Source organism: Larus michahellis, chromosome 1, assembly GCF_964199755.1.
Source record: "Larus michahellis chromosome 1, bLarMic1.1, whole genome shotgun sequence".
Taxonomy (NCBI): Eukaryota; Metazoa; Chordata; class Aves; order Charadriiformes; family Laridae; genus Larus; species Larus michahellis.
The window spans coordinates 59,840,855-59,862,364 of NC_133896.1; the positions used below are offsets into that span (position 1 = coordinate 59,840,855).

At 39.8% G+C, this 21,510-nt stretch overlaps 1 protein-coding gene across 1 annotated transcript in view; it reads right to left on the reverse strand.

Annotated features, from left to right (window-relative positions):
• Window positions 1-21,510, reverse strand: part of RIC8B (RIC8 guanine nucleotide exchange factor B) — a 40,276-nt gene that overhangs the window by 17,839 nt on the left and 927 nt on the right. The window contains exons 2-4 of the mRNA XM_074580857.1: window positions 18,855-18,902; window positions 4,285-4,893; window positions 1,145-1,239 (exon numbers count right to left, since the gene is read on the reverse strand). Of these exons, the coding sequence (XP_074436958.1) occupies window positions 1,145-1,239; window positions 4,285-4,893; window positions 18,855-18,902 (752 nt within the window). The remainder of the gene's footprint in view (window positions 1-1,144; window positions 1,240-4,284; window positions 4,894-18,854; window positions 18,903-21,510) is intronic.

Consider the following 21,510-nt stretch of genomic DNA (forward strand, 5'->3'; position numbering starts at 1 on the left):
TCCCCTAAAGGAGGATGAGAGCACAAATATCCCACCATATGCAGCAGCAAAGAGAAAACACTGACCGCCTTTTAGGACACGCTCAGCACTAACTTTAGTCATGGCAACTACTGCAGGGGTATCCTAAATTATTCCAAACTAGTCTGCACCAACTGAGAAGGGCTCTGATGTGGGACTTTAGTGTTCACCTACTAAGACTGCTGATCTCTAGGAGCTTTCCAAGATTTTAGTTATGTTCATTTAACCCTTTCAAGACTGCTGTGCGTGAAAAGCTGCTTCCTGGAGACTGCTGGTTCAGAAGATGATCTTCAAAAGATCCTACACTTAAATATACAGACATCTCAGAAGAAGAAAATGGCAACAGTAACTTTCATTGCTGAGAGATAATGTGGGATAGCATTTGAAGCTACTGTACTGTTGGGCCCTGTGAACAGCTGACCTACTTGGATAAAAATAAGGATGTCACGGAGAAAAACTAGTAACACTGAACAGAGAACTACCACTTCACTAAAAATACCCTGAATTTTGATTGAATTATTGGCTGCAAATACATAACAAACAGCTGGGTGCAGGACTGAGGAAGGACAAAATAAGCAATGCACCTAAAACTGCAAGATCTTCTCACTCATCTTTGGGAAAAACAACTCCAGAATGTCACCAGGGAATTGATATTTGTACTTTTAATAAAGCAGCCTAGAACCACTGGAGATAAAACACCAACTTGTTACCTCCATCCCAATCCACCAGAATTGCAAAACTGATATACAAAAAAATCTCCAAATGCAGTTTTTCCATCAGCTTCTGTGCAAAAAACCCAAAAGTTGCATTCCACTTTAATTTGCACTACCTCTAGAACTTCCATATATATTTTCATCCTTGGTTACACAAAAAACCAGATTTCGAAAAGGTCAGCTTCATTATTATTGATTAAAAATAACAACCTCACCAGCCATTTTCTCTCTGGAATAGTGGACATGTTTAAACAATATTTCAGGCAAACAGTTTTCATCAAAAAGCTTCACAATATTTTACTCAAAACTACAGTTTTCTTTGCTTCTCAGATTCCCACTTCAGATTTTAGTTGTATTTTTAAAAAAATAAAGAATAACCTTTTAAAATAGATTGGTTCTGCAATTCTACTGACCTGTGCAACTCTTCAGTTTTGTCTTCAGTAGGGCCCGTGGTTAATAAGCAGTATCGAAGGATGGCAGCCATGTAACGAAATTGATGAGATTCATTCTATATAAATATAAATTATGAAGATATTTTTTCATTTTGAAGATTGCAAGTGGGGGTTTCAGGTCACTAGAATAATAAAAATTAAAGATGGAAAATACCTATTAGATCATAACACCCATCCCTATCAATAAAAGGACTGTACCTTAGAGTTCACTGAATGCTTAATGCAATGTAGTTGTCATATTTTAACCAGGCTTTTTGAAAGGCATTGTGGACTTTTTTCCAGTGAAATGAACCTCCACTACCAGAAAACCCGGATACAAGCATTTGCTCAACTCCATACCACCACTCCTCATATACCACTACTATCTTCCTTTCTGTATTTACACTCAGCCGCCTCTTCATCCATTTAGATTACATATGCTCTTCATTTCGTTTGCCTCCTCCTCGTTTAGACTTTTTGCTGCCAACAGTTTCATTCCCCCACCCAGTCTGTTTCCTTTCCTAATTCACTTGCTTGTGCTGCTTTGATACCTTTTCACCATTTCCTTCATAACTTCTCTACTCTCAGCAACCTTATTTGCCCTACTTTTGCTCTCTCCAAGCAACTTCCCATCCCGATCTCCCACCAGACAGCAGCCACACAAAAGTACACCAGTAGCTTGCAATCATTTAATTGTGTGTATCATTGTCCTGGTCCTTTTTCATTATCTCTTCTTGGCATCCATCATATGTTCTGGTGTGTTTGACCTAGCACAAAGCAGCCCAATGTATCTTTTGTAACGTCAGCATCCAAATCTGCCAACTGTACCACCTGCAGCTCTTGTGTGGCTTTGCGACTTTGAAACCATCTCCAGTCATTAAATATTGGTGTTTCAAATGGTTCTCTTCCCCTTAGGACGGATCTCATTTAGTTTTCTACCCACACACATAACCTCTCTGGTCTCCTTTTATTTTCCATTCCATCTAGTGTTTGTAATCTCTTCAAATTCTGCATCTTCAGCCCGCTTAATTAACATGCTGTTTACTCTTCTTACAGATCATTAATATTTCCACAGGGATACTTGCTATACAGAATGCCACGTAACATACCTGGCTAACAGTTTACAACTACTGAAGAGCTCTTTAATTTAAGGGTTGCTTGCTTTTAGGAACTTTTATAAAGAGTTATTATACAAGCTTTATCTCAAAACACAAAATAAGCTTCTCCCACCCCAGAATGTCTTAAACTCTCATCCAAATTAAAAAAAAAAATATTAAAAAAAAATGTACTAACACCAGAATATCCTCTCTCCTGACAGCTGTGTGCTTGGGCTATTGGGGGAGGAAAAGTTCTGTGGGACAAAACTTCCCTCATCCCAGACAGCGGCCAAACAAAACCTCATCAGATAACACCATAACTGTGTGCCACCTCCTGCCTGCCTTTCTGTGGTAAACTGGGCTTTTAATTTCTCAAGATTCCCAGTATTTTGTAAGAGTACATCAACCTTGAGATCCAGACTTCAAGAGCTTACTACTCAAGAGTTGAACATGTAATATAGCTTCACTTTCCAACCTAACATTCCAACCTAACCTGACATTATTTCCTCCACACAGAAGTATTTAATTGCAAAGACGATAATTCTCAAACTCTGAAGTAGCAAACATTCATATAGCTGTGTTACACACTTGACTTTGAGTCAAGTTTCTCCACTCAGTCAAGTTTTCCTACCTCCACAACAATCATGTGTCCGTACAAAGAACTTTCTCTGACAAAGTTAAAGATATTTTTAATAAAGGTCTAAGTCAAGGATATAAACAAGAGGAAAGCCCCTCACTTTCTTCGTATTTCCTTGAAATTTGAAATATTAGCTTTTCTGATTTTTCTCTTCACAATCTTAAATTTCAAGATTTCTTATTCAGAGTATCCTTGAGACATTAAAGCAAAGAATAAGCTTCATACTTTTCTCAAGTTTTACATTCCTTAATGTTATGATTAATATAATATTTGCTGTTTAATCCAATGCACTAAAGAGAACAATTATTTGTTCATTTTAACTACTGTAAACTTCTACTTAGCTTTATATGCTACATATTTTCAGTGCCCAGTGACAAGTTAACACTGTTTCAGAGACAATATGATGTGGACTGAAAAAAAGATCTCCTCTTTAATTCTATTACTGTAGCACAGACTTAGGTTATTCAACAAAAAATTTATCATTATCATTTCTGTTTATAAATTTAGGGATGCAACACATAGGAAGAAAAAAACGTAGATCTGATGTTGTAATGAAAAAAACCAAGATATATCTTAGGAATAAGACATAACAATGAAAGTGTGTTTGGTTCTTGTACTTGACCTCATCTTAAAAGATAACGTTTAAGTCCAAGCCTGGAGTTGGGAGGATGGGAGAGAAAGATATTAAAACCAGTACCACTCTTTCTTCAAAGTTATTTGTTAAAAATTACAGTTGATGTACTTATCATTATGCCCAGAAAAACAGAAAAAAACTAGGGAGACTTCTCAGCTCTAATTATTACCCTATTGCCGCAGTCCACAATCTCCAGAGATGTAGCCATCCGAAAGACTTATATTAGAAGTCAGCTAATCATTAGTGAAGAGCATTTATTTTCTTTTACAAATCTCAGACTCTTAGGAAATGGCCTTCTTATTTTTTTTTAATATTTGAAAATGCACAGTTCTAACTTGCATTATATAATCCAAGCTACTCTCCCATTACACAGAACATGTATTGATTAGATTTTTTGCCTAAGTAGTAACAAGAACAAAGAAGTTATTTTGGTATTCAAGCAATGAGCATTAAAGACTCAATACCTCGTGAAAGCCCAAGATCATCAATATACAACAGAAGCAGAATTCAGACAGACAAATTTTCTCAGAGTGATTTTGCATATAGAGAAATTAGGGTGCAAAATTTCAAACTACCTTAGCTGCTATTTTGAAAAATGCAATCATATTCCATCAAAATTACAGTAGCAAAAATTTAGTATTAAAATCCTTGCTCTGGGGCTTGGACAACAACTGCCTCTTGTGTATCTACCTGCTGGTTTTGGCTCTTGCAGCCTAAACAAAACCATTTAAAAACCACTTCAACTAAACCTTACCTTGCTGTGGACATTCCAGCTGTCAAGTGTTACATTAAAAAGAGCCTTTAGTGCCTCAATGGCACAATCTGTGTCTTGCAAAGATAAAGGAGGCCTGTCACGATCTTCCGCTGCTTTATATTCTTCTGTCCATCTTACACTCAGGGAACTTTCCAAAGCCTGAGTCAAAACTTGCACTCCTTGTAGTTCCTGACGCAACTGCGACCTGATATCTGTGTGCAGAAGCGACAAGAGGAAGAGGAGACGCAAATCAAAGCATTTAATGTCATCAACAAACTGTTGGTCCTTGCATTTTTCGAGAAGATTGCAGAGCATAGCCGCAAGATTCAGTTCCAAACTGAGCTTCTGTGCAACAGGACTATTAAAAATAATGTTACAGAGGCATTTTAAAGCTTCTACTATAACAGGAAATTCAGACACTCTCTCCAAAGGATCTTCCACAGTGTCCAGCTTTGCTAGCCTCATAAGGATCTGCATGTTCCTCTTCGTGGTTACAGGCACTAAAACCTTCTTGTCCCTGGAGAGAATCCGGAGGGCCTCCAGGCAGGCAACTTGACATGAAGTTTTTGTGTCTTTTTCAAGGATGTTTAGAATTCCCTCACATAGTTTCTATGCAAACACAAACAAACAAACAAACAAAAAAGAAACGGTTTTAGCATGAAAATACTGATGGCAATATTTTTGGTGGGAACTTCTGAGTTTTCAGCTGACTTGACTTGAGAAACTAGGTATTCTGTGTTAGCTCTTCAAAACAGAAACTATTGCAAAATACCTCCAAAGACCATCAAAAGCAGTTTTCCTCAGCGATACAATCCAAGTACCTCAACACTCGTAAAAGCATTAGGCCAAAATGGCAGATGCTATCCACCATCGCCTGCTACCAAGTTTTCTCAGTATCAGGACTGAAAACCTGAGTAGCCAGAGTAACAAGGCTAGAGAGAAGTGCAAGGTTTTAAAAATATGTTAAAGTAGAACAGCCACAGCTACAGTACCTGCACAATTATAAGCTGAGGTTGTTTCAGTCAGGAGGCTGGGAGAAAAGAAACCAAACCAATATAACTGCTGCTCAACATACAAATATTAATACTCCACGTTTCGTAACAGCTATAATTTGTGTTGCTACTTCAACCTAATCTACGGACTTCTCCCATCCTAAGTAAGATTCTTAGAAACGTACCCCTGACATAGAAATATAACACAGTTTTACTGGAAGACTTAGGCTATAGCAGTTTTACCAAACCAGTAAAACTGCTGCTTCATCAACACCGATTGCTCTCGATACCATCGATACTTTATACCATCGTCACTGCAGAGGTAAACATTACTCATATAAATGCAGCATGAGAAAATACAGCACTCCAAGAATCTGCAGGTCAGAACAGTAACATCTGAATTACAGAAAAATTACCTTTTGTGGCAGAAACGGACAATGAGATGATCAATCAAGAGAGAAACGACAGGACAGGAGAGATACCTTGGTGGGGGAGGACTCCATAGGGCTTTTATGCCTTAAGCTCAGAACACTACTACTCATGGGTACCAGAGCCAGAAGTATAGTCACAACGAAGTTCCCAGATAAGTGGCAATACAAACTGCATTGTACCTCACAGGACACGGTTCTTTCCCCATTCTCACCCCACAAGCTTTGTGTCTTGACCATTGACACAAATAGATTACCAAAGAAGCCAGAGTAGCAACTGAGTTGAATAGCCCTAGTGCAGAAGTCCACTTAGGAACTGAAATTCTATCGTGGTCTCAGGCAGTATATGTCAATAAGAAAGTGATAAAAAAAAAATGTAGGAATACTAGTAAAGTAAAAAATAGTTCTTGGAGAACGGTCTCTAGAATTGCACTTTTCATCACCACCACAATAAAAAGGCAGGGAGCACAGCAACCCATCACCCTGACCCAAAGTTCAAAACAAAAGTTCCACTTGGGACACCCAAGCAAGTTACTGTGATCACTTACAACCAATGCCAAGATAAAAAAAAAAAGTTTAAGTCTAAAGCAAATCTACAACAGACACTCCAGAAGAATAAGGGAGAAAAAAACCCACAAGTCTTCAACAATGTTAAAAGACAATCTGTAAACAAAGTCAGACAGTAGGAACTCACAATATGATTTCTAGTATGCTTGTCCTGGGGTGAAGCCCACCCAAAAGCACCACCCAGATGAGCAAGACCTTGATTACATCCCCACAGCCCTGACCAGATTAATCCAGTAAGTGTTTGAAAACCAGGAGTGAGCTCCACCTCTTACTATAACACAAGCAACATGAGAAATCTTTGTCAGGGTATTATAGACACTACAACAGTATAAAACCCACATTTGACCACCTGTGCAGGTGTATAGGTACTTACCATGGGAATTCCATAGACAAGTACCTGGAAAAAAGATACTCAAGTACAGTGTTTTCAAAGTTCTTCAACATTAACCTAATGCTGCTCCCACAGAGCTGTACAACGCCCTGACTTGAGCACAGTATGCTACACCCGCACTAAACGTTTCTGAAGAAGGACACGGACCTGCTGGAACGGGTCCAGCAGAGGGCCACGAAGATGATCAGAGGGCTGGTGCACCTCTCCTGTGAAGACAGGCTGAGAGAGTTGGGGCTGTTCAGCCTGGAGAAGGCTCCAGGGACACTGTATAGCAGCCTTCCAGTACCTAACGGGGCTACAGGAAAGATGGGGAGGGACTCTTTATCAGGGAGTGTAATGATAGGACACAGGGTAACAGTTTTAAACTGAAAGAGGGTAGATTTAGATTAGATATTAGGAAGAAATTCTTTACTGTGAGGGTGCTGAGACAGTGGAATGGGGTGCTCAGAGAAGGTGTGGATGCCCCATCCCTGGAAGTGTTCAAGGCCAGGCTGGATGGGGCTTTGAGCAACCTGGTCTAGTGGGAGGTGTCCCTGCCCATGGCAGGGGGGTTGGAACTAGATGACCTTTCAGGTCCCTTCCAACGCGAACCATTCTATGATCTTTGAAGGGTTTTTTAAAAAATGTCTAGGAAACAAAAACTGACCAGTCTAGATCCACAGTCTGGTCACAGCTCAACTTCTTACAAGAATTTTGTTTCTATTGTTAAGAGAGTTTCCCATACAACTAACTTTGCTTTGCAGGCTGAAGTAACAGTCGTGAGGTTTGTTTGGTTTTGAGGAGTAACAGAGAACTGAAAGGACAGCTCACAGAACTCCAGGAAAAGGTCAGTTTATTCTGCTCCCCATTTAAAGACATTTTTATTACACTTAGCAGTTGTTGACATCAGCTGCTACAGGGTGGTCTGTAACAATTTATGCAAATTCAACAGCTGGTTCACCAGCCGGACTCTCCCTCTCTTCAGGAACTGTGTAGCAATACCATATTATCAACACAAGAAGCGAAGTTACCAGCCTTCCCCAAACCAAGACGCTGAATGAAGACTTCAAAGACATACTGGGTCAGACAGACTGCTTTATCAGTAAATAGAAACAGCACAAAAACACATTTAATTTTTCATTAACAGTGCTGAAGGTTTCTTCTAGGACTTTAAATACCAAAGATCACTTCACAAATTACCTGATTCAATCAATAACCACTGAAATTAAGGGGAGTTTCCACTCATTTTTGTTAGCAGCAGAGCCTATACACATCTTGCGCCCGGTGCTTTGGTCTTTAATCTCAGATAAAATCTGAACACTCATTTGACTACAAAGAGATCAATCCTCCCAAATTCAGACTGATTTTTTTTTTTTTTTGTAAGTTGCATCTACCCGCTCCTATGGAAGTCTCACTGCAAAATGTCAAAAGCACCACAGGGAAGATCCCAAAGGGCACCAAACTCCCACTGATTTGCCATGGGAGGTGGAAGCCTAACCCTCCCTCCACACATTTGAAGACTATCCTTGCAATTTAATTAAAAATTATAAAAAACATCATCTCATGGCTTCAAATCTTAGTGAAATGCAGCAACAGAAGATTCTTAACTCTGAATAGCTGTACTAAAGATAGATACTAAATAGAACACAAGCTTTTTTTTTTTTTTCCTTTTTTTTTTTTTTTGAGATTTCGCAACCTACTTACAACTTAAAAAACCCAAATTGTTGTTGGGCTTGTAAGGTGCTTCATTTTCTACATGTTCCTCAAGCCTGGACTGTATAAAAGATTTCACAATAAGCTAGAGCTTATTTTTAAAAGCATTAATTAAAAAGTTTTACGCATACTATATTAACAACTAAGCCATCGTACACTTAAGAACAAGTTACTAAGCTTCCTAGCCATTACAGCTAAATACATTTTTTTTAAGATGCAAGACTCGCATAAGTGAAAAACACCTAAAAATTGCTGACAAAGTTCCCTTGAGTTAGACCCTGGTAAGCCATCAAGAATTATTTTAAAGGAACCAGCATTCAGTTATGATACCTCCACTTGCAATACTACCAAAATCCGTGACAGCGAACCACTGCTTGCTCATCTCAGGTGCCAATAGGAGCTTAGGAAAAAACAGAGCATCTAACTATATTTGAAGAGTTATCCATGGGAAGTTGTGAAGCGAGGAAACAAAATTCATCCTATTGTGAAACTGCCTTGGAGACAGCTAAAAGCAAACACCATACAACACATTTTCTGCTTTATTCCTGACAGTGTGAGAGAAAGGATGCGCAGAAAGAAGAGAAACAGAAAAGGATAGGACCACAAGAGCATAATCATAATTTTCATTAGGTGGTGCTTTTTCTACCTCCCTGTAGGCCATTAGGATGGCATAAGCTAAGGGGCACAGATGTTATTTATTTGCTTGGAAATAAAAGCAACTGAAAGAATTCAGACAGCAAGGTACCTCCCCTTTCATGTAATAGATTATGATTGTCCTAGCTTCAGGGTTTTATTGCTATCCCCTAAATTATTATATGAAATTAACATTTCTTTTTTTGAGTTCTATCCTTTCAACATAGAGAAGAGAGTTTGACTTTTATCAGTCATGCTATGAAAGAAGGGTTTCTCATATACTTTTCCACAGAATCGAGGCAGTTTCTAGTCTTTTTAAACATTTTTTTTATTGTAAAATACATTCACTTCTCCAAAACTCAAGAATTCTCAGCTTTTGTGCTAACAGCAAGGTTAAGAAAGAGCAATACGCATCATGCCTTTTCCCTAGGCTGTAGTGCGAGTAGTGTTAAAACATTTTAAAATTTTATTGTATGTTAAAACAGTAAGTCCAGAAACATCCATTTGTCATCTTGTTTTGACAAGTAATATATTCACCCATTTGGTCCTTTATCCTGATAGCATAAACCCTTGATACTAAGAAGCAACACGGTCCTATCAAAAAAGCAGTATCCTGAGATACAAGAGACCTGCATTTTCTTCCTTACTCAGCCACAGACCTACTGTGTGGCTTTGGGCAAAAAGGTATCATCTCTTTTTTTCCATTTTCTTTTGCCATCTTTGTTTACAGGCTAATTAGATGGGGGTGGAAGAGAAGAGGGGAACAACGTAAGTGCTTATAGCAGGTGCTTATATTTTCTGGGCTCAACCTCAGCTGGGGATACTAGGTGCTTGTGAAAAATAGGGTACTTCACAATCTTGCTGTTTGGTCCTTTGGTGCCTGAATGTGAGGTCCTTTTCTACCTCCTCTCTTTGTGTTTGAAGATGTTTAGAAAGCACATTTGACATATATCCACTTTTTTCAACTCCCAGACTACTAAATTTTGGCTACATTATGTCAGTTGAATTTACCATAGCTTCTCAATACCAGGGTAATAAATGTCTTGGTGAAAAAAGGAGATTTACTTGCTTCTTCCCCTCTGGCAAATCATTCTCTTTACTTATATAGGCCTTCGGATTAGAGCTGGAACAAGAGAATATGGCCCCCATTCTGCAAGTATTCAAATCCAAGCAAATAACACTGCTTTACTGAATACAGCATTTAACTTAAGATACAGATTATTCAGTGCTAGAGAAGCGGCAACTCAAAGTTGAACAAAAGTTCTGCTAAACAGAAATAGAGTACATACATTATCTCTCCTTTTCTGCACCTTGAGTTTTGAATTATGCCATAGATGTTCTAAGTACCAGTAGAGGTATGCTTCTTAGCATTCAAGTTTAAATTTAAGCAAGGGAAAACAACCCCAACTTGTTGCTAAATTGGCATGGAAATACATGTTGCTCCCATTTTCCACTTTCCTCAGTGACAGAGTGTATTAGTAACAAAGTTGCCAGAAAAGTCAATCAAGAACAGAAATTCTACAACAGCAGGACACAGAAGATGCACTTGGATTTGCATAACCTTCACTCACTTCTCAAGATCAATGTTCTTAAGACTTCTCGGTATACTTCAAGATATAAATACATCCATCTTGATGGAACAGCAAGGGATATTAGCACACTGGCAGCAATATGAGTATGTCAGACTTATGAAATTCTTACTGCTCTTGTTAGGCTTAACTTAAAAAAAAAAAATTAAGCTTTTTAAAGAACTTTCTTCAAAAATCAAATGAGTCCTCCTCACTCTTCTTTAATAGCTGGGAAAGAAAAGTCATAGACCAAGGAGCGAGTGTTTGCTCACTCTTCTAGCATGGGTGATCCCAAAGCCGCAATGTCTTTGGCCTCATCGATCATTATGTGCACATCATTTATTTAGGAGAATGGGAACATCGTAAGTGGTACCAGGTCACGCTTTCCTTCTCCTGCACTGGCTTAAGTCCCTCTAGTTCTCTTTGTCTTCTGACCCATGTATTTCATCATTTTCAAATTTCAATTTTAATTAAATTCTCTCTAGGGGTTCCAGAGAAGTATGTCCTTCATTTAATTCAACCTAGTTCTGCAGCTGTTCAGTGGTGAGAATGGTTAATGAAATGAACTGTAGTGCCAGACACAAAGTTCAAGGAACTGTGTTTCCTCAACAGGTCATATAGGTCTGCTATTGTTTACCCCAACTGTATTGCTATCTGTTCCTCAAACTTACCTTCTACTTTGCTACAAACATGAAGATTCATAGCAGACTTTACCCAATTTCAAGCAATTGAAAGGAATGTTAGCGGTAATCACAATAAACTGGACATTAATTTTTACAAGAACTCCTAAGTTTCTGTAGCTCTCCAAGTTATTCAGGAGCTTCTCTTAAATGGTCCCGCTCCATCTCACATAAGGCAAAACCAAGCATTTACATGTATATTTTCACTATACTATACAAAACAGTGTTGTAGAAAACCAAAGAGAAACTATGTTTTTGGCAAGTCAGAAATAAGAGATTCCAGGAGTAAAGAGGCATAACTTGGAACTGCTGAATAAGAACATTGGCTGATTGTTTCTGCTAACAGGAACAGCATTAAAAGAATAAAATGTTTTATTCTGCTATTAAGTTTCAGAGTTAAGCGTCCAAGGCGGTAAGAAAGTAAGCCCAAGAGTATTTGAAATAGTTCAAGCTTTTGTTTTCTCCGGAAGTCAAGACAACATTTATATAACATTTATAATCAACACTGTCGAATAACAGGGCAGTTAGATAGCCTCCTCTGAAAAGGCCACGCCAAATTTTTGCCTAGTCTTTGTAGACAGACGTGGGCGGGAAGGAAGATGCACACTTGAACTCCTTCAGGATTTGGTCCGCTTTGTTTCAAAACTTTTGGCAGGCGCCTGCCAGCTCTGAACATGGCAGAGGTCCAAGTCTCAGGTCTGAATGTGTGAGAGCTCAGGTTAGACAGCACTCTGCAGGTAAGGCGAGGAGCATGCACAGTAGTCTGTGTTGTCAGAACCAGTGGAATAAACACCTCGTTCAGAGTCACAGAAAGATGAAATTCTGCATAGCTGCACTTTCAGCAGCTGTCCTTGCCCTCCTCACTGAACAGAAGGAGAACCCTTTATAACCTCTGTAACCCAGCGGTGAAAGAAGGGTTTTAAAAGGAGAGATGGGTTTCACTGGCTTGACATAAACCTTAAGAGACATAAAATCTGAAAAATGCTGGATGGGAATGGGCAGGACCAGAGGGAATTAGAACACATGCTTAGTATTAATGAAGGACACTTAGTAACTTTTTTTCTCTTACAGACTGGTATTCCCTTAAGGGGTTTCAGTAAAGTCAGAACAATAACAACAACAATTAATACTAAGATACCACACAGTGTGCCCACAGGAGCGCTTGAGCTTAATATTTTTATAGGACACTCACTAACAGACCTTAAAAGCTTGCAAGGAAGTTATGTGGAGGAGAAAAGCTCTGTGCCTTTGTGGCTGCAGGAACCTTCAGACCTCCCAGAAGCGTCACATTGTCAACAGCACTATCTAGTAACGAGGTTCTTCTGAGATTTAGAGCGTGACAGCATCTTGCTCCATCAACATACTTCATTGCTTCTACCCTTCCAAAGTTCAAATATGGTACAGTCCACAGCCTTAAGGAATCTCCCCGCATCATGAATTTAATTAGGAGAGAAAGCCCCACACTACACTTGATGTGATTTACTATCATCTATTTCAACACATTTAAAACATTCAGCGATGCGGGAGAGAAGACCGTTTTGGTGATTTTCTTCCCACTAAAGGAGGCCTTGAATTTTAGATCCATTATGTTCAAATTGAACCTGAACAATAAATCAAGAAAACTTATTGCAAACTTTTAAGATTTATATTAGTGGACTGATCCAACACAGTAAGCCAGAGACAGTAAAGTGAAAACCAGATGTTATAAGTACTACAAGAGGTGAAGCAGACAAAGCATTAAGACACTAAAGAGGAAATCATGAAGACCCTACCATTTCAAGTAATAACACAGCTTATAAGTAGTATTCTTACATTTCGGTGCTGCTCCCTTTTTTTGCCCCCTTCCTCCCCTAAGCTCAGCATCTTCATCCAATTTAAAAAGTCAGTCTTGCTCGCTACCTTGAACAGACTTACTTTCGTTCTTCTATCACCTGGGCAAACAGTGCTGTAACTCCTTCCAGTTGTGCAATGCCACAGCTAACTAGGGAATCAGTACTGACAGACGTTTCCAGGCCACAAACAGTGCTGTGATTTTCTTGCCATTTTAAGTCTGTAAACAGCACAAATGTGTTGCTACTTCAGAAGCAGGATTTGGGCCTGTCAAGGTGTAAATAATGGAGAACAAAGCTATTAAAGGATGAGAAAGTTATTCTAAAAAAACCCAGAACAATGCAAAACTTTTCTTTTTGTATTAGGACATGTGAGGCTTGAGCTGAAGTGCCTGCTGTGCTCCATTGAGAGGGAGACTACACCTGACACCTGTCTCCAAGGTGACTGCCCAGTCAAGTTACCAGACATTCATTTTCTGGAGTTGATTCCAGCATGGACCTAAAGAACCAACTGTTTGTGTCAACGACGCCACGCTGCTGTGAAGCGTTGGAGCTCTGAAGACTCAACCTTTCCCAGCAAAACACTGTCAAGAACTTTTTGGCTGGCCGAGACAAATATTTCAGATGATCAAAGGGCTGGAGCACTCTCCTATGAAGACAAGCTGAGAGAGTTGGGGTTCTTCAGCCCGGAGAAGAGAAGGCTCCCAGGAGACCTTATAGCAGCCTTCCAGTACCTGAAGGGGGCCTACAGGAAAGCTGGGGAGGGGCTGTTTGCAAGGGTATGTAGCGATAGGACGAGGGGCAATAGCTTTAAACTAGAGCAGGGTAGGTTTAGATTAGACATTAGGAAGAAGTTCTTTACTGTGAGGGTGGTTAGACACTGGAACAGGTTGCCTGTTCCACCTGCCAGGTGGAGGCCCCATCCCTGGAGACATTCAAGGCCAGGCTTGATGAGGCTCTGAGCAACCTGATCTAGTTAAAGATGTCCCTGCTTACTGCAGGGGGGTTGGACTAGACGACCTTTAAAGGTCCCTTCCAACCCAACACAATCTATGATTTCTAAGAGCTGGTTAAGCTCCTCTGAAGCAACCACAATGCCTTAATTTCAGCTGCTATTCCAGAACACAATTACCTCTTATTGGCAATTATACTGTTTACATGCACAAACCAAAAACAAGCTTTCAGAAAATCATATTTTTTATTAGTATATGACAAGAAGGAATAGCACCAACTTGATCTGCCTGGTATCCGAGTAGACCTTACAGTACAACACAGGTTGACAACTGATTTATATCCGTAGCACCCATCATATAGGCCAATGCGGACACAAATATCATTAAACAAAACAACGAGGACAAGTAACAGCTCACATTACAATCTTGTGGGTTTTATCGTCCTGTGGCTATGTCCAGAAAGACAAGCTTGATAGCATTACCTCTCTTCCTGCCTTCTGGAGGACACAACCTACTTTCCTCCTGGAGTTCAGTATTACAAACTCACTGCTGAATTAGTTTACAGCCTAAAGCATCATGATTTGATAGACATATTATGGCAGAAAAACTTTTGCTGTCTGATTTACCCAGATTCTATAGTCAAGCCATAGTTTTGTCCTTACTGTCTTTCATATTTTACAGCGTATCACTGTTGTATATGGGTTGCCCTCTCCCTAATAGTATCCAACCTAGAAAAGCGTAAAGCTCAGTTACGCCTACATTACAACACAATTACACTACAGACACAACTATGCTGTAATTCTAAGGTTGTGGCTGAAGTTGTGCAGCGAGGCAGAGAAAAAACTTGCATTGCTACTGTGGATATTTTACTTGCACTCTCGCATAGACATGAATGACTGACAACAAAGTCTGTGAGGTTTGCTGGAGTAAATAACTAAAAGAAAATTTACCTCTTAGGCATGAACAAAGAGCGTGGTACCATTTTACCTTTCAATTTAAAGTATTTTTATTTTTACCTTAACTGAAGGATAAAAGGACAATGCCGAATGTTTTACAAACACTAAGGTTATTAAGCAACTATGTAGCTTAAAAAGGACGCACATAGTCCTGTCACCACAGTACTGAACATCAGCTTCAAGTAAAGCCATAGATAAAGCCAAATACTTAATAATTTTATGTAGGTCTTTTTAAGCTTTAGAACTCCAGAATTTTTCACTGGCATCTATTCGGATGTATATTTTTCTTATCTACTTCCTGGAGATCCACGAAGGCAGATTCAGGAACAAATAAAACTCCGCAGCTTTTGATTATCACGTATGTGCACACAAAAATTGCCTTTATAAAAGTGACTCTTATCACATATAATTAAAGCCTTTTCCAGTAAGGAAGTAACGCTATGAAAATGCAATTTAAAAAAAAAAACATTTAATTTTTTTTTTAGAATACAATTGTTAAGTCAACTTACTGTCCTAAACACTCCTTGATGACCTTCGTTCAGCTTTAACTTAATGTCACAGAAAGAACAACAGTTTGCCCAGAAAATGCATCAAGAATTAACCAATTAAGTAATAATTCTATCAAGGATTTTCAGAATATTTCTTAACAAGACAGAAGCCACAACCAACCACAGCAACAGGCTTAAAACATTGAATCAAACAAGATTCAACTGTATGTACTCTAAAACATTCAGCTTACAAAACTATCAAACATACTTAAGTGTTTGTCATACTGGGTGTTGCTCAACTACAGCTTTAAGTACTGATTCAAATTTCCACATCCTGTAATAAATTAAAGGTATTCCCCATAAAAATCCTGTTACAACTCTGCATTTAACATATCTAAATCCCAATCAAGAAAGCTACATATATCAGCAGGAGGGGGAATCTCATGAAGTCTGTAAGAGCTGTTCCATAAGATATAAAAAGCAAAGCAGGGAAAGATGTTTTCAGAGAGCTCCCAGGACTGTGAAACAAACCTGTTCTACAGGAAGACTGGGGAAGGCTTCTAGGCCACATTCCTGATTTGGTTTTATTTTGATTTACAAGAGACAACAGCAATATATACCATAAATGTTATGTAACTTTCACCATTACTTTTGTGCTGAACTGCATACTTGTACACAAGAGTGCAGGAGTCAAGCTAAGAGGTCTTCAAGTCATCTGTGTAATAAACAATTGTCACTTATGATTACTGTCCATATAACTGATGGCTTTGTAAATGCAATGGACAGAGATTTATCCCATCCGTTTCTACCAGAAAGAGACTTAAGACCTGAAAATAATTAGATTTTGCACAAAATCATGGAATGAACTGATGTGTGTCCAATATCCAATATGGATTAACAAGGAGCTCCTGAACAAGCTCAAAAGCAAAAAGGAGGCCTACAGAGTGTAGAAGCAAGGACGGGTTGACTGGGTGGAACACAGAGAAACTGCCTGAGTGGCCAGGAACCAGATTAGGCAAGCTAAAGCCCAGACAGAATTAAATCTGGCTATGGACATCAAGGATAACAAGAAAAACTTCTAAGTGTGTCAGGGGTAAAGACAACACTAGAGAAGATGTGGGCCCCTCTCTGTAAGAAGACAGGAGACCTGGTCACCCATGATACGCAGAAGGCTGAGGTGCTGAATGACTTTCGCGCCTCGGTCTTCACCAGCAAGGACTCCAGCCACACCGCCCAAGCTGCAAAATGCAAAGGCAGGATCTACGAGAATGAAGAAGCACTCACGGTAGGAACGGATCAGGTTCGAGACCATCTGAGGAACCTGAAGGTGCATAAGTCCATGGGACCGGATGAAATCCATCCACAGGTCCTGAGGGAGCTGGCAGATGAAGTCGCTAAGCCGCTTTCCATTATATTTGAAAAGTCGTGGCAGTCTGGTGAAGTTCCCACTGATTGGAAAAGGGGAAACATAACCCCCATTTTCAAAAAGGGAAAAAAGGATGACCCAGGGAACTACAGACTGGTCAGTCTCACCTCTGTGCCTGGCAAGATCATGGAGCAGATCCTCCTGGAATCTCTGCTAAAGCACATGGAAAATAAGGAGGTGACTGGTGACAGCCAACATGGCTTCACCAAAGGCAAATTGTGCCTGACAAATTTGGTGGCCTTCTACGATGTTGCCACAGCATTGGTAGATAAAGGAAGAGCAACTGACATCATCTACCTGGACTTATGCAAAGCGTTTGACACTGTCCTGCATGACATCCTGGTCTCTAAATTGGAAAAGCATGGATTTGATAGATGGACCACTCAGTGGATAAGGAACTGGCTGGATGGCCGCACTCCAAGGGTTGCAGTCAATGGCTCAACGTCTACATGGCAACCACTGACAAGTGGCATTCCTGAGGGATCAGTACTGGGACCAGTGCTGTTTAACATCTTCGTTGGCGACGTGGGATAGAGTGCACCCTCAGCAAGTTTGCTGATGACACCAAGCTATGTGGCATGGTTGACACGCTGGAGGGAAGGGATGCCATCCAGAGGGACCTTGACAGGCTTGAAAAGTGGGCCCGTGCAAACCTCATGAAGTTCAACCAGGCCAAGTGCAAGGTTCTGCACCTGGGTCACAGCAATCCCAGGCACAAATACAGGTTGGACGGAAAATGGATTGAGAGCAGCCCTGAGGAGAAGGACTTGGGGGTGCTGGTGGACAAGAAGCTCAACATGAGCAGGCAATGCGCACTTGCAGCCCAGAAAGCCAACTGCATCCTGGGCTGCATCAATAGAAGCATGGCCAGCAAGTCAAGGGAGGTGCCCCTCTACTCCACTCTGGTGACACCCCACCTGGAGTACTGCGTCCAGGTCTGGAACAGGGTGCCCAGGGAGGCTGTGGATGCCCCATCCCTGGAAGTGTTCAAGGCCAGGCTGGATAGGGCTTTGAGCAGCCCGGTCTAGTGGGAGGTGTCCCTGCCCATGGCAGGGGGGTTGGAACTAGATGCTCTTTAAGGTCTCTTCCAACCCAAACCATTCTATGATTCTATGAGACAAGCTATCCTTGCAGGAATATTGCAATTCTGATTTCAAGCTTTGAGTTTATTTCAGAAATAAAAGAAACATGCAGCCTCATTCATTAATGAACATTTTCTGAATAAATATGCAAATCAGCCCAAAAACTAATTAGAGAAAAGAAAGAAAGGATCTTGTCACTACATATTATGCCATAAAAATAACAGGAAAAAAAATAAAAATCAAGGGCAACCCTAGCTCTAAAGGTGAGACTGTGGATGTATCTCTAGGGACCTGTTAAGCCCTGACACACCTGTACAGCTCCACGCTGTAACACACAAACATTTCCCATCTTTGGAACCTGACGTGCACAATACACATTCTGCTGATTACAGCTACCTTTGGATTAACAGGTCTCTGTAGCTTTGTCTCCCTTACAACTCCATAACTTTCTTTTGTACTTATCCTTTCACCTTAATCTCTAATATTCTTTAAGTATCTAACATGGACAAGAAATTGCTACCTGCTGAGAGGAGAAAAAATGCAAATGTGTATCGCAAGTGTTTATCTCCAATCCAGAAGAAAAGGTATCTTCATTCTATTCCCCCACCCCAAATCTGTACCAAAAAAAAAAAAGATCTATAAGCTTTTCTGGTACTACTTTTATCCAAGACAGGGCTTTTTGTTAGGCATATTTGCTTATCTGTTCCAGAAAAAGGGGGAATGGGTAGCTGTCATGTCTCTTGCACTAAAGAAATAAAATTGAAAACAGAACTTTATAATCACTAATTGCACCATTTTACAATAGCAGCTAAGTTAAGAGACTGCTTTTCCTTTGTTACACTTTAAACCAGGGCAGGTATGCAGCTCAATAACCTATTTACTTACCTTTCTTTTGTCTTCATCTGCCGGATCAAATCTGAAAATGGCCCGATTCTGTTAAAAAAAAAATAATAAATTTGTTACACGAACATCAGCTGCCAAGTACGTAATACCTGCAAAACTGTTATAAAACTTTAGGGGTCTGGTTAAAATCAGACTCAGATAATGAGGCCATAACCACGTCAACTCATGTCTTTTCCCATTCTACCCAACAGCAAGAGCTTCCTTCAGCAAGCGGCTCCAACTAACGATTCTGCAAACACCTCACCACTGGTGCAGAGCAAGGCCTGACCTGCGGGCTGTGCTTCTGACACAAGTTAACAACCTCGCACATGGCACTTCACAAGGTGAAAACATAAGACTATAGCTAATGTTTTTACAGATAGCTTATTATTCCTGAGCAGTTCCTCTTTACAAGCTTTTGACTGCACTTTAAAGTGTTCCAAACTGGAACAACCATAGTATAATCTTACCCAGAAAAGAAGTAGTACAAATAAAGTAAGCCTTACTACAAGAAGTACCGCTTTCGGTATTGTGGCAATTTCCAAAACACATTACCAAGGTATTTGTTTCTCTGGTACAGTTGAACACAAGACAGCCACGGTCTAACAATGAGTACTTTTTTCCTGTTAAACACTTCAAATAGTAATTGAGTCTAGTTCTAGGTTAGCATCCTGAAGTATGTTATTAGTGAAACGTTACTCATAGGACACAAAGTTTATTTGGCCAGTGAAAGAAGACAGCAGTAATACGAGAGAGTTATTTTAATGACATTTTAAAACTTCCAAGCTAAAGATTAAGCATGATGAACAGCTTCTAAGAAAATAAAAATCTCATTTTCTGCTATTTATAATACGCAACTTGCCAAATCAGGCAAGTGACTGAAAAACAAAAGTGACCCTCCATCACACATTAGTGGACCTCTCATCTTTCATCTGAGCTTTCAAGCTCACGATTACACAGCAAGGCCTTGGACATCTACCCTACCATCAAGGATTACCACTATCAGTTAGATCCTTGAGGATGATAGGACAATAATTCCTTTCCTTTCTCTTACAGGGCTCCCGATAGAACTATTGAATAACACAAATTCCGGAAAATGTTAGCCAAAAGCAGGTGAACATTAACTGATGAGCAATTAACCAAGAGAAGGCAATCTTTGCATTTGCACATGAAGATTTTTGAAAATTTACAAGAGAAATGTAGTGAAAGCAAGTAGTACGTGCTGGAGGAAGAGATCTGGAATAATGATTGCAAACAGGACAGCACATAGGAGCAAGAACAGACACGTTAATTTCTCTCATTATAGTTATTCTATAGCCACCTGTGCCTTAGAACTATACTTAATACATCCTTTCTCTTTAATTAAAGATTATTTAATTTGTTATTTGGAAAAAAAAAACACTAAGAAAACCTAAAACACAGAAGAGGCATGAGTAAAGATCTGGAACCTGAAATATTGTGCCCAGTCTTTGCTGGCCCACAAGCAATATATCTGAGTTAGTAACACACTGCATAGAGAGATACAGGAAACATTAAGGCAAACTTCTTAACAAGAAACACTAAGAGAAATGTCATATTGAGACAGTACGAAAAGATTCTCATCCAACTTCAAAAGAAGTATTTAGCTACACATGTAACTCCAAGACTTCATTCAAAGACTTGAAATGCCAGAACAGAAATGCCACCAGCTCTCACTCTGTCCTTGAGAATTCAACTTAAGCCTAAATAATTAATCTGGGGAAGATGCTGAGAAGGTATAAAATACAGTACAGCAAAATTAAGAAATTATGTTTGCATGCACTTTTTGACTGAACACATTTAACAAAGGGTCATTTTCAAGAGTAAAGACAGGAAACAAAGGTTCCCTCAATCAGAATCCTTCCTCTGTAGCTTAGAGGCCAACAAGTTAAAACAGTTAGATGTGTCTAACGAACTCTAGGCCTTCCAGTCCTTCAGAGAAAGTACGCTTCAACCACATCCATCTCTGCATTTGAATTTCACATGCACAAAGGCAGCCTACGTCAAGACTGTTGCTCAAGCTTCTTCTGGAAGCTCAAGTTTGAGTGAAGATATCAGTTATTGCCATTGTTAGACTTAAAACTTATTGAACCTAAGACAGCAAACTTCAAGCCATCCCTTGGAGGCTGAAGAATAACTGCACACCAATCCACATTCATCTGGCTTTTCCCCTAATCACAGAGTCAGGAATCTTTAACTAAAAACCTGAATGTTTGTTCCTGCAACAGATCCCTAAGTTTCAGCAGATAGTTAGTTCAACACAACTGCATTTAAATTACATCCAAAGCCAAACTCTGAGTCAGTACCAGCTTTAGGGACTTGCATGCCAGTCACGGAAGTGTCTACACAAAGGAAAGACATGTGATGTGTTGAGACGCGATCTTTAGAAGTGGATATACGGCTCTGCTGAAATCCAGGTGTCAAAATGCCCCTATCAGAGGGGGGGAAAAAATAATAAAAATCCACCTAACATCTAGCTTCACTCCAATTTCTGCTTCCCAACATTACCAGGAAAGCCCATCACCTCTTAACTTAGCATACACATATCATACTGTAATGGCAGTAGACACTAGGTACTCTTTAATACCCATCAGCATTAAAAGCTCAACCTGTTGCAGCCCTGCTTTTAGTCGTCTCTCCT